The sequence below is a fragment of the Pseudochaenichthys georgianus genome, chromosome 12 (genome assembly GCF_902827115.2).
Source record: "Pseudochaenichthys georgianus chromosome 12, fPseGeo1.2, whole genome shotgun sequence".
Classification (NCBI taxonomy): Eukaryota; Metazoa; Chordata; class Actinopteri; order Perciformes; family Channichthyidae; genus Pseudochaenichthys; species Pseudochaenichthys georgianus.
The window spans coordinates 22,880,952-22,894,645 of record NC_047514.1 but is presented as its reverse complement, the minus strand read 5'-3'; the positions used below and the strand labels follow the sequence as shown (position 1 = coordinate 22,894,645).

At 39.8% G+C, this 13,694-nt stretch overlaps 1 protein-coding gene across 3 annotated transcripts in view; it reads left to right on the top strand.

The window, feature by feature from the left end:
* LOC117456395 (carboxyl-terminal PDZ ligand of neuronal nitric oxide synthase protein) overlaps positions 1-13,694 on the top strand; it is an 86,047-nt gene that overhangs the window by 11,156 nt on the left and 61,197 nt on the right. The window contains exons 1-2 of one of the 3 annotated variants that reach the window (XR_004553241.2): positions 9,744-10,224; positions 11,579-11,650. Coding sequence is in view for 2 of the 3 variants with exons in the window: in XM_034096265.1 (XP_033952156.1) it covers positions 10,120-10,224; positions 11,579-11,650 (177 nt within the window). In the remaining variant the exon portion in view is untranslated. Of the gene's footprint in view, positions 1-9,743; positions 10,225-11,578; positions 11,651-13,694 lie in introns of those variants that run through there. The other 2 variants (XM_034096265.1, XM_034096266.1) reach the window with 2 other exon arrangements.

Below are 13,694 nucleotides of genomic sequence, written 5' to 3'. Positions count from 1 at the left end.
GAGGTTTGTCTCTGATCTTTTTGACAGGAAACACTGGAATCGTTACACGGAATAATGACCCCTTGTTTAAGCAGAGAGGTAAACACTGGCCGAATGCCATCAACAGCTTCACGTTTCAATGAGTACGGTACGGAACGTGGACATTAACCCTACGTCATATCTGTGAGCTGCCCAGAGTGAGTATGGCACATCTGAAAGCGCGGCAGGAAGCTCAGAGATATGAGAATTACCTTATCCTCAACCAACAGCAATGTGCGCAGAACGGCTACGTTCGTGCACATTTTCATTTGATACGCGTCACGTGACATAGAGTACATGACATATTCTGTGTGTGTAGGTGCCCAATCAGTGACTGACTCCCAATCTTTAACGATTGGACCCAAATCCCTCCATCTATCAGTGGGGCCCCCTGGCTAGTGAAATGTGTGGACCGCCCCTGGGATTTGATACAGCTGGTTGTGTCTTGTGTGTGTGTGTGAGTCTAACAGAGATAGCGCTACCCAGCGAATTCCAATACATTTTTAAATATGAGCTCATCATTCACACATTCTAACAGAACAACTCTCATCATAGCATTTACACGGATCTTTCAACCACGTTAGCAGTACAATGCAAAATGAGAAGCCTCCACACCGCAGGTAGAAAAACACGTTGACCAGTCAAACGCAACAACTCCTGAGAATCAGGATATGTCAGCAGCCCATTGATACACATTCACCAGTTCTTTATCATCAAATAACACTTTTTTTTGAACGATCGTAGGAGATGGCTGTCGGACTTTAAGACCCTCATTTGTGGAAAAATGAGGTCCAAGCCGAACCGGAGAATCAGATCTCTGCCCAGTAAATGTATTGGGCAGACAGATGATAAAACAACTGAATAACTGATTTTTTACTGATGTGGGAAATGGATGACTCATCACCGTTATCTCCACTCTGAAGTGGTACAGAAACTTCTCCTTTACAGTTACCCAGAAAACCCTATTGAGTGAATACATCTACTACTAAATTTGCATTCAGGCAAATCTACCCTTTTTTTACCAAAGTCAGTGTGGGACATGTCTTAATGCAAACATTCACTGTCATATTTCAAATATGTACCCTCTTTAACTACAGACATGTTCTCTAATTCTTCTCATTTCTCAATAGCGTGTGTGTGTGTGTGTGTGTGTGTGTGTGTGTGTGTGTGTGTAGCTTTATGTCTTGTATGTCTTTATTAGGATCCCCATTAGCACTAGCATGAGCATTGGCTATTCTTCCTGGGGTCCTCACACACTCAAAACATACATAAACATACAACAAAATTAAAACAAAACAGCTCATAATTTCATGCTATTTACAGTGAAATGAAGTGAAACTAACATGGTCATTCAATTATCGCCATCCTAAGGCCAAACAAAAGTAAATACAAATAAGTGTACATAATAATATATGCATACATAGCCACAGGCACAGTTCAAATTTACTTTGTAATACTTAAATAATTTTTTAGCAACCATTTGAAATGTACTTGAGAATTTTCCTGAATGATGTGAACCGGTAAAGAGTTCCAGCTGATCATGGCTCTGTACATGACTGTTTTCTGTCCCATATTTGATTTAGATTTAGGTAATACAAACCTTCCTTCTATTGTATGTCGTGTTTGATAGTTATGTTGTGCATATTGCGCTATAAATCTTTGTGATAATATATCTGGTGAGTGAGTCACTGTAATATTTCTGACAAAATTCAATAAAATATAAGTTGACCTCTGTCTGACAGTTAACCATTTCAGTGTCTCCAGCATTTCAGTGACTCTGGTTCTGTAGGAGCACTGCAGTGCACATCGTGCTGCCTTATTTTGTGCTACTTGTAGTTTGTTTAAATCTTTTTCAGCAGCACTAGACCATATAACCAAACAATAATCAAGCTGCGACAGAACCAAAGCATCCAAAACTTGTCTACTGACATCCATAGGCAAATATTTTACAATTCTTTTTACAAGTGACACACCCCTTCCCATTTTACATACAACATTATCAATTTGTTTAGACCAAGATAATTTATGATCCAGGGTTATACCTAGCAATTTTGTCTCCTTGACCTGTTCAATTTCAATCAAGCTCAAGGCATATGCTCGAACGGGAGCTGCCTGGACGCTGCAATCATGTTGCGCACACTATCCATGCTGAGTGTGCAGACTTTTCGTCCCGCTGTCTGGCTTCCTGCATAAAGTCAAGTGCTCGGCGAAATGTCGCTCCTCTGTTTTCATTGAAACAGCTCCTTATATCCGTTAGTGCAGCTAGCTAGCACCAGATGCTAACAACAACAATACACGTAAGGTCTCTCCCGGTCCGATGGCCAGTCAGAGCCTGCCGGTGAGCGTGGAAGTGTGGTCTGCAGCAAGCGGGCGGCAGGAGCGGGGCTGTCAGCATCAGCTTGTAGATGGTATTTTAAAGTTGATGCGCTCTGAAACTACGGGGTGGCATGCGTTAATCGCGTTAAAATAATTAGTGGCGTTAATCTTTTTTTGCGTTAACGCGTTATTAACTTGACAGCCCTAATATATATATATATATATTGTATTCCAGTCTCCCTTCAGATATGTTAAGTGGCATGTAATTCAACACAATGCTGCTCACCTCCTTCAGTTGGGAGAAAAGGTGGTTCAGGTGCAGCATTAGGCTTTGGATAATTAACTTTTGGAAGAAAATAAGGTGTGTGTGTGTGTGTGTGTGTGTGTGTGTGTGTGTGTGTGTGTGTGTGTGTGTGTGTGTGTGTGTGTGTGTGTGTGTGTGTGTGTGTGTGTGTGTGTGTGTGTGTGTGTGTGTGTGTGTGTGTGTGTGTGTGTGTGTGTGTGTGTGTGTGTGTGTGTGTGTGTGTGTGTGTGTGTGTGTGTGTGTGTGTGTGTGTGTGTGTGTGTGTGTGTGTGTGTGTGTGTGTGTGTGTGTGTGTGTGTGTGTGTGTGTGTGTGTGTGTGTGTGTGTGTGTGTGTGTGTGTGTGTGTGTGTGTGTGTCTTCCCTGGTTAGATGCTGCTGGCATGGGTTCCGTCTCCCCCGACCGAATTCCTTCCTCTTCCACTCCCTCCCTCGACTGTCAGTTTGAAGAATTGTCTTTGTTGTGGTCCGATTTATCCGATCAAAAGTTCTTTTTCTGCTTCTCGTGTGGGCATTCAGCGATCCGATGACCCGTCTGTCCGCAGTTAAAACAGCGATTGTAGTTATTGCGGTCTTTTCCCCGTCCTCTGCCTTTTCCTCCCCGGCCTCGGAAACCCCCTCCTCTGCCCTGGCCATCACTTTGGGTCCAGGTGGTTGTAATAGCCTGGACCATGGTCAGCTGGCCGGGGAAAGCGGAGCATGTAGTTATTCCTTTTTGGAGGTGTTATTTTCTGTAGAGTTCAGCTTTCTTCGCGTCTCTTTTCTTTTCCTCTCTCTTGTCACGGATCTTTTTCAGTCCTGCTTCTTCTTCTTCATCTTCTTTTCTCTGTCTCTCTTCGTCTCTTTCCCCTCTCTGTATGTCCTGCTGTGCAGCTGCTCCAGCGGCGGCTGGTATGTTGACCTCTGGTCCAGCAGCAGCAGCCCCTCCAGGAGCCTCCTCAGCAGGTAGCAGACGGGGGGAGGAAGGGGGGAATGGGGAACTTAGGTGAGGGAGAGGGTCCCGCACGCCTGAAAACAGAGGATAAAGGGAAGCATGTGGTTTATATTGTGGAGGTAACACAAAACACTTTTTATCTTCCTCTTCACTCTTATCCTCAGCCTGTATCTTTTTTATTGCCGCGGCCAATTGCCTTCTTTCACGGCACTCTGCTTCATCCTCCCAGTATTTTAAACACTTTCTATGAGTGTCCAGTTTTTCCAAGTCTTTTACTTTAATTGTACTCTTCTTTTTCATCCCATCTCCATACTCTTGTAATTTATCTCCCAGGTGTTTGATTTTTAATTTACTCAAAGAACCTCCCTTAGGAAATCCGAACATTTCCGTCCATATATTTAATTTAGACAGACTTTCTTCACCATATTTTGCTTGCATGACATCTACAATCGGACCCTCAGGAGGCTGTACACACCCCCTCCCCTGCTTTGCTCCCATAACAAAGTCTTTTAAAGTGTTACCAAAACACTCCGTGTTACAAAAACACTATTTTTCATCCGTCGATGCCAGATATTACAAATATCTCTGCTTTCGAGCAGTCCCTCTCATAAATGTCATGGAGTTTAATTACGTTTAACTTTAAACAATTTAGACTTTGTACATCTCACCCAGTATTGAAAGCCCCTTTTAGTTCGTTGGATCTCGTGAAGTCAATCGGTTCCACCCCTCGCGCTGGTCCCCTCGTCCCGTACGGTTTTTGTCGGGGTAGAGGAGGATCCCAAAGATCCCGGAGCTAGCAGCCACCAGCGTCCAGAGGTGTTCCCAATCAAACATACAGAGATCCTGCCGACAACGCCACTTGTTATGGAAATCTAGGACCCAAACACGGCTGGAGAGTACAAGTCAAAAGTGATCAAAACAAATAAATGGTGAATCGAGAAAAGCTGTCTTTTGGTTATTTATTTGAAGCTTCAAATACACGATACAATAATATAATATGTCACAAGTCGCACAGAGTATAAGATAGTCTGCGCGAGAGTGCGCAGAACAATGAAACAGCAGAGATTATATAGGAAATGAGTGGGAACGTGAGAAATCTGGATTCACACAGTCACATATAGATATATAGAGATAGCATAACGGTTCTCAGAGCAGGGAAGTTCGTGTGTGACTGTTTAATGAGTCTCCCAGTAGTCAAAGCAGCTCTGTGGCCTTGACGCGTCTGGGAATAAACCCATAAGAGAATATAATAGAATGATAATAGTAGAAAGCACATCAGGAAATAAGAAGCATTTGGTTTAAGCATATGAAAGATATAATAAGGATGATATAATAAAAAATGTCCACTACAATATCAAAGTGATGATTGTTAGATGTCTTTTATATCCAATAAATGCAACTAATTGGCATTCAGCCTTTTGTGACCCAGTGTTTGTAATTGTAAATGCAGCTACTTCAGAGGTGGTCCTTTTTTAATGAGATGTTTTTATTATTACATACAACCGCTATGAATTGCTCTTGAAAAACAGACCTGTGATTTCTCCAACTGTTATTGGAACAGATAGCCTTGACTATTGAAGTAAAGCATTTCATTACCTTGTGATTTTAAACAGAAGAACAGTATTGCAATTAAAGGTATTCCTTTATTGATATCATGCATCAGACAAATACTAATTATGTTTGAGTAACTACATCTAATACCAGTGCTTCATGGTGATATTATCACTGTACACAGAACTGTCTTATGAACAGATACAATATTCACTTTGGTAAATGCATTTATAAACAACGCTTTTTTCTTTATTGAGGAACAGTTATAGAAGAAAGCCATGTTTTGTAAAGTTATATACTATTTGGAGTAGACCCCCAAACATACAGAAATAACAAACTGTTTAAAGTAAGTGTGACATTGCAACGAGTACCTTCACAATCTTCTTAAATGTTTATACTTCTGAGTGTCAAGACACTTATTTCATGGTTGTCCTTTTTTATTAATGATGAAAGAACACCTGAAGGTGGATTTCAGGTTGAGTGCTGAACATGTCAGCCTCATCACACAAATCCAGGTTCCCCAGGGCCTAGTGTATTTGTGCAGGAAGCGAATATGCATTTTCTTCTTCCTGAAATGTCAAACAGGCCTAGTTCTTTACAAATGTTGTGTTTTTTGAGAACACATCCAGTGGAGTGGATTACAACATCAGTTTCAAGTCTAGTTTTTTAATGGAACCCTTCCTAGGTTAATATTTTAATATAGAAATCAGAAATGCCTCCCTCATCAAACAACTTTTATTCAAGAGACCATACGATTGCAGATGACAGATTTAATTTTCTCTCTTATCTTTTGCAATTCTTTGAGTTGTCTAAAGGTTTTATTCTATAGACGACACATTTAGTTGTACGCTACTCTCACTTGGATGTGGATGACTGGAGTGAGCTTAGTTGTTATATTGCACCACAGTCATATTGATTGCAAGCAGTATTAAAACATTGTTTGTCTGATTCTGAAAGATTATTTTAAATGTCTTTTTTACTGGTGGTGCCTGTCTGATGTATTAATCAATGTAATTATAACCTCATCTCTGCCTTTAATTAATAAGTCATTATGTCAGTAATATCCCTCCCTGTGAGGCATTTTCTCTTGCTTATAAAGCTTATTATTTGTCAATATTAATATCTAACCCTCTGAGTACAGCACTGAGACTGCTCTTGTAAAGGTCTTTAACGACATCCACACAGACAGTGGCAGAACTTCAGTGTTAGTATTATTAGATCTCAGTGCTGCGTTTGACACTGTTGACCACAGCATATTACTGGACCGACTGGAAAACTGGGTGGGACTTTCGGAAACAGTTCTAAATTGGTTTAAATCCTACTTAAAGGACAGAAACAACTTTGTTTCTAGAGGTAAATACACATCTGAGTTGACAAATATGACATGTGGGGTTCCTCAAGGCTCCATCTTGGGGCCTCTTCTCTTTAACATCTACATGCTACCACTGGCTCAGATAATGAAGAACAACAAAATAAGTTACCATAGCTATGCAGATGACACACAAATGTACGTAACAATTTCACCAGGAGACTATGCTCCAATTCAAACACTGAGTAAGTGCATTGAACAAATCAATGACTGGATATGTCAGAACTTTCTCCAATTAAACAAAGATAAAACTGAGGTAATGGATTTTGGAGCCAAGGCAGAACGTTTAAAACCTGTTAAGCCCGAAGGTCCCCGCCGACGGGGACCCTGATTTTTTTTATACACACTCACACAAATATTTTTAATATTTTTTTTTAAGAATCTTTTTTTTTATTTACATTTTTTTAATTTTTTTTTTTTTAATGGAATGAATACCTATAGTGATTATTCAATGTAATACAATGATTTTTATAGTCTGGTATCTGAAAAATGTCAAATGGCACTGATGGGCCCAAATGTGCCCAAAGCTTATTCCGCCTGGACTTTATTTTCATAAACCTCTCTAAAAAGGTCAAATGTCACTTGTTTTGCCTCAATCTTGATACAGGGTACTTATTATATGTTATAATTTGGATTCCTAAAGCTTTTAGGCTACTAACCCATCATTCAAGGTTGGTCTTCACTATAAGTAATGGGTTTTCTTTAGGCGGAGACAGGAATTTACATTTTTTTGCTATGTTCCATCTGAATTTACTCTGACACAGAAACATCTATATTGATTCTGACACTTCTACATCCAACTCACAGATGTAACCTTGCTTTGATAACAAAGATTATTCATATAAACCTTTTAGAAGTGAAGTTACAGTCATTTGTTCTGGGCATGTCATTTTCGAGCCTGAAACCTGAAAAACAGGCTCGGGGTTTAACAGGTTAAAAGTTAGCGCTGAGCTTCAGTCTGCAATGTTCAAAACAACAGATAAAGCCAGAAATCTAGGTGTAGTCATGGACTCTGACCTGAGTTTCAACAGTCACATTAAAACAGTTACTAAATCAGCCTACTATCACCTAAAGAACATATCTAGGATTAAAAGACTAATGTCACAGCAGGATTTGGAAAAACTTGTCCATGCCTTTATCTTCAGTAGACTGGACTACTGTAATGGTGTGTTCACAGGTCTCACTAAAAAATCTATTAGGAAGCTGCAGCTGATTCAGAACGCCGCTGCTCGAGTCTTCACTAACACTAAGAAAGTGGATCACATCACTCCTGTTCTGAAGTCTTTACACTGGCTTCCTGTGTGTCAAAGAATAGATTTCAAAATATTGCTGCTGGTCTATAAAGCACTGAATGGTTTAGGCCCAAAATACATTACTGACCTTCTGCTAAACTATGAACCATCCAGATCTCTCAGGTCTTCAGGGACTGGTCAGCTTTCTGTCCCCAGAGTCAGAACTAAACATGGTAAAGCAGCGTTCAGTTATTATGCTCCAAATATCTGGAACAAACTCCCAGAAACCTGCAGGTCCGCTGCAACTCTGACTACTTTTAAATCCAGGCTAAAGACTTTTCTTTTTGTCGCTGCTTTTATTTGAACTATTCATATCTTAAACTGCACTGTAACTTTTATCCATGTACTTTTTCTTGTAATGTTTAATTGAACTATTTATATTTTAGACTGCACTGTAACTTTTATCCATGTATTTTTTCTTAATGTTTATTTGATTAGCTTTTCTTTTTTAATGCTTAATGTCTTTCATTTTTTTTGTTTTTGTTTTGTTTTGTAAAGCACTTTGAATTGCCTTGCGTTGAAAAGTGCTCTATAAATAAACTTGCCTTGCCTTGCCTAGGGAGTGTGTTGCTTCTCTCATATTATCACGAGTTCTTCATCTAATTTGCAAGTATTTGTCTAAATATGTCCCACCTGCTAGATATGAACTGTATATATTCGGACCAATGAAAGTACTCTTATGTTCTATTCATGGTGTAACATCTGAAAACATCTAAAATTGAATTCTTAACTTCAGTAACTTATAGTGACTGATCAACAGAGGGCGCCATTGCATTATTTCCATAACGTGTTTTAGTTTTAATGAAGTATTTAACCTTGTACTTAATTAATCATGTGACATGTTGCTACTCGTACAAAGAGTGCTCTCTTTAATGATACATTAACATGTGATGATCCACTTCCTGACTTATTATTGGAATGAACATGCATGTGTAATGTTAATACCCACAGCAGTAATATGACTAACATGGTGGGAGCTTCAGAAAGGCTCAGCATCTTGAGAATGAACATCATTTCCATTATACAACCAAACAGCATCTTATTGTCTGAACAGAGATTTAATTTAGCAGTTTATATACAAATGTTCATGCATTCATGGAAACTATGGCTGTTCAATTTCTGAATTGTTACCCATGAATAGACTTACTGGGCTCCAGTGGGGAACACCAGGATGATGAAAACGACCACATGAGGTTTGTGTGATGAGTCCGAGCTGCTTGATTATTATCCTCCTGACTGAAGGCTCATGGCCTACAGTGAAATCCCTGCATGATGCAATTACGGAAAACTGTAGTCTATTATCTGAAGGGGAACAATATGTTGTTGTATTCAGGGAATGTTTTATGACATGAAATGTTCAATCTATAGGAAAAAGTACTTCGATCTAGTACAAATATAAATAAATACAAAATACAGCCGCATTGACTATAAAATACAGTATCAAAAGTAAACGTAGCCATTATGCAGAATGGTCCCTCCCATTGTGATATACAATTATTGGGTTGTATCTTCTTCTTGTCTTCTATAACAATGTGTCAGATTGTATGAACTGGTCATTATGTAAACAAGAATACTATTTGGCTCTTTTATTAATATCTCTATATAGGTTTATTTACTTAAATTGGTGTAATTTATCTCAGTATTGTACTCAAACACAGTTTTCAGGTACTTGAAGTGCAGGTACATTTTATACCTTATACTTCTACTTCAAAATAGTCCGCAATGAGAATAATATACAACTTTGAAAAGACATTACTCTGTTGATAGAATTCCACTGTGCAGTGTATCGCCCCCACAGTGAATCTTCCCCGGTTCCCAGGTATAAGTGAATGAAAGTATCTCCTGAGGGAAGGACTCACTGCTCTCCTCCCAGCTCCGGGTTGCATCATGCCTGGCAACTTTGCTCCAATAAGGGGCTTGCTTTGTGCTCTCTGGAGGGAGGCGGGTGCAGGGTTGCTATCAACTGGACGTGAGTAAAGAAAATACCCACACATGAGCAACATCACCCGCGGAGAGGTAACACCACTGGATTGGATTTCCCCCGCACATTTGGAACAGTCCACGTGTTTATTGCGTGATTTGTGCATGGAAGGAAATCCCTAAGTGTGTGTATCGGTGTATAGTCACAGGAAAAGCGGCGCCCAAATCTGTCCTTCCTGAGGACGGGGGACCTTTTTTAAATTGATATCAACAACAATGGACTGCGTTTCCACCGGGGACTTTCTCTTGGAGACACACATATGGGATTGTAGCGCTTCAAACCCGGACGACATTCGTGTGTTTTAGTTGTTAAACGGTGTGACTGTCGTTGAGGGGGGTCGGCGGTTGGAGCCCGTGATGCCGACGAGGAACAGGTACAACCTGGTGGATGATTTGGCGGACTCAAGGGTGCCGCTGCATAACGAGGAGGCGTACCAGCATGGGATTTCTTTCCAAGCCAAGGTGAAATAAAAAAAGAGTGATTCTTTTGGAACCGTGTGACCACACAGGGAATTCGGTATAGTGTTGTTTTGGAGCGGAGTGGCAGGTGCAATGGAGCCTTTCATCCGGTACCCAGCATGAAGTTTGAACGCATGGCATTGTACTCCACTAACTGCACAGCGCACATGTGGTATATTGTTGCAGGTTTTATGGAGATTGTAGTTTATGTAATCCCTAAACATTTAGATGTCTTTTGTATGTGGTGCTTACAAGTAGGCTACTGGTGGAAGAGGATTCAGTAGCAGTCGAAATACTCAAGGAGGCTAACATTCATGCATTCAAAATGGTCCTTTAAAATACTACATTATTGTAGCACAAAATTACTTAATGTTCAACAAGTTCTAATTATGCAAAAAGGACTAAAATCATACATATATTTCACTTATTGGCTTTTACAGAGCATTAATGTGTTCATCACTTTCTTGATGCAGCTTGTTAAGAGAGCTGCATTGAACTACTTTATATATGGCTGTGTACTGTAGGTTACCCAATACTAATATATCAACATAGGCTACAGTATGTGACTTGATATATTTGAGGTGATTTGTATTAATGATATTAACCTGCAAAATACTTTAGTATAAAATAAATGAAGGGGAGTAGAAGTGCAATATTTGCCTTAAAAGGCATTTGAGTCCAAGTATAAATAGCATAAAATGGAAAGAAAAGTACTAGTACCTCAAAATAGAACTTAAGTAGTCTAAAGTACTTAAGTAAATGCACTTAGTTACTTTCCACTGCAGCTCAAAGTGAAGTGAATTGAGTGTATTTTCAGGTTTTCCCTAGTCATTGAATTATTAACATCTCGGAGAAGAAAGCTGGACAGTATTCTGTTTTTAGTGGCACTAGTATTCACACGGCAATCTGCTACTTTATTATGGGCTTTCTTGATGCTTTTCTTTTCTTTCTTTTTTGAGGAGGGCAAAGAAGAGTGCAGTGGTAGAAAGGGTTACAAAAAGTGTTATTGTTGTAAAGTTCAATCACAAAACTGCTTGTACCTTCTATGCTGTTACAGTAGGACTGTTTATCAACTATGTTTCTCATCCATGTTGCTTTTCTTTCTCAATATGGCTTTATTTCAAATAATACATCCATATGCCACTATGGCAGCATGTACATATTATATCAAATGATCGTCAATTCCTTAAAAAGTGCATTATTATCCAAACCAACAAATGGATTAATAAACCCCCCGAAAACATCTTATTTTGTGTATGGTCTGGTTCTTTTTCTACCTATTTAGAAGCTGTTAAATGTTCAGCTGGAGTGTGTGGGATTACACCTCTGACTTTGTTAGTGTTTTTGTTTACTGCAGTACGTGGGGAGTCTGGACGTGCCCAGGCCCAACAGTCGGATGGAGATCGTGGCGGCCATGAGGAGAATCAGGGTAAGATGAAAACACAATGTCATGTGTGTGTTTAAGAGTCCTGTGGTGATCTAATTTGAACTCTCTTTACAATAATGCACTGAGCACCCACATCCAAAGAGTATTTGTGTCTGTCAGATGACATTTATATTGAGACCGTAGTGACGCATGCACTCACTGGCCGGACAACAGATCACGACTTCAGAGAAAGCAATGCAGGGGTGAGTTCTGCAGAAAGAGAGATTTATTGGCTGAATACTGTGTTGCCCTTTCTATAAATGTGTTTGAAAGTTCAAGGACACAGTGTGTGGGCATGTTATGGCTCCCTTTGATGAAAGTCAGTCTGTGTCCTTCCTGTGGAGAGGCGAGTAGCACAAATCAAACCTTTTTAGAATGAGTTTAGTTTAATTTCTCGCCTGGCATATTCATACTATCGTATCATCGCCAGGCTTGTTGTTTTTTCTTCTTCCCATAAAGCATTAGCAGTCAGTCGTGTTACTATGGGGATCCTGTAATAATGTTTCCCTCTCATGTCCCAGTGGGTCAGCGGTTTCCTCTCGGAGCACAGTGGTATCAGAGACCTGGATGTATTCTGTAGTTTAAGTGTGGCTCACTGGACTCGCTTGTTTCACACATGACGAGGCTCTTTGAAGCGGAGTGAATGTGCCGCATGGTTTTATTTTTAAAGCTCAGCAAAGCCATAATGTGCATTCATCATCTTAGAAATGCGTGAGTTTAAAGGGGCCCTATTATGCTGTGTAGGGTTTTCCTTCCCTGTATTTTATACAGAGGCAAAAATGCCACTTTTATCTCCGACACCCAAAATGCACAACAAAAAGGTCTCCGTTCGTTACAGATTCCTTAAAAGGTCACACCAATATCTTTAAATATCTCTATTTTGAATCCTATTGCAAAATCATTCAAAAACACTGGCAATTCGTTATTTATTCAAAATGTTGCAGCCCCACAATTATGAAAACTGAGAATTAGCATAATAGGGCCCATTCAAGGCACAACATTCAAACTTTTTTTTTTTTTTTTACAGGAGTTTTGGGGAATCCTCCCATGTTCTTTTTCAATACTTTGTTTTGGCTCCTCGTGTAAAGGATTGAGGTTGGAGAAGGCAGTGTGTATAACATCTGAGAAACCCTGCTGTTAGAGAGAGATATTTTAGGTAGGTGTGTGTGTGTGTGTGTGTGTGTGTGTGTGTGTGTGTGTGTGTGTGTGTGTGTGTGTGTGTGTGTGTGTGTGTGTGTGTGTGTGTGTGTGTGTGTGTGTGTGTGTGTGTGTGTGTGTGTGTGTGTGTGTGTGTGTGTGTGTGTGTGTGTGTGTGTGTGTGTGTGTGTGTGTGTGTGTGTGTGTGTGTGTGTGTGTGTGTGTGTGTGTGTGTGTGTGTGTGTGTGTGTGTGTGTGTGTGTGTGTGTGTGTGTGTGTGTGTGTGTGTGTGTGTGTGTGTGTGTGTGTGTGTGTGTGTGTGTGTGATCCTAAAATTCCAAAAGCTGACAAATCAATAAAGTTGTAAACCAAACATGATCATGGAGGTGATAAACGGCAGGGCGAGGCAGAACATAAAACAGGCTTTTATATTTATGTATTGACATGATGCTGCTATTCAAAGATACACTCATTAGAGCTTGTTTATGTCCGAGTATGATGATGCATACATGTTCTGTATCTTAAGTACCTCTTGAGGCCTAAAGAAAGCCGACATTCATAATGAATGAGTTACTATTCTGAGGTTGCAACTCTCAGGCTATTGTATGGAATATCTTTGTTTTTAAGTCGAACAGAACACTGCTTCGTGGAGTCCCCTGTGGGACTAATGTGAACAGAGAGTCTGCCTGAGTGGACCGATCTATAAAGATACAACCTCATCTATTATATATGTGTTTAATGCATTCTCTGCTTACTAGAGAGATGTTACTATTTGTGGACTAGTGGATTGGCATTTTTACTGCGTCTTGTTATATTTGAATTACTTTACTTTTACTGTGGCTACAAGTGGCAATCAAAAGATAATGTAGAAATGAATTTCCTGATATTGAAATATATTTTTACTGCAAGA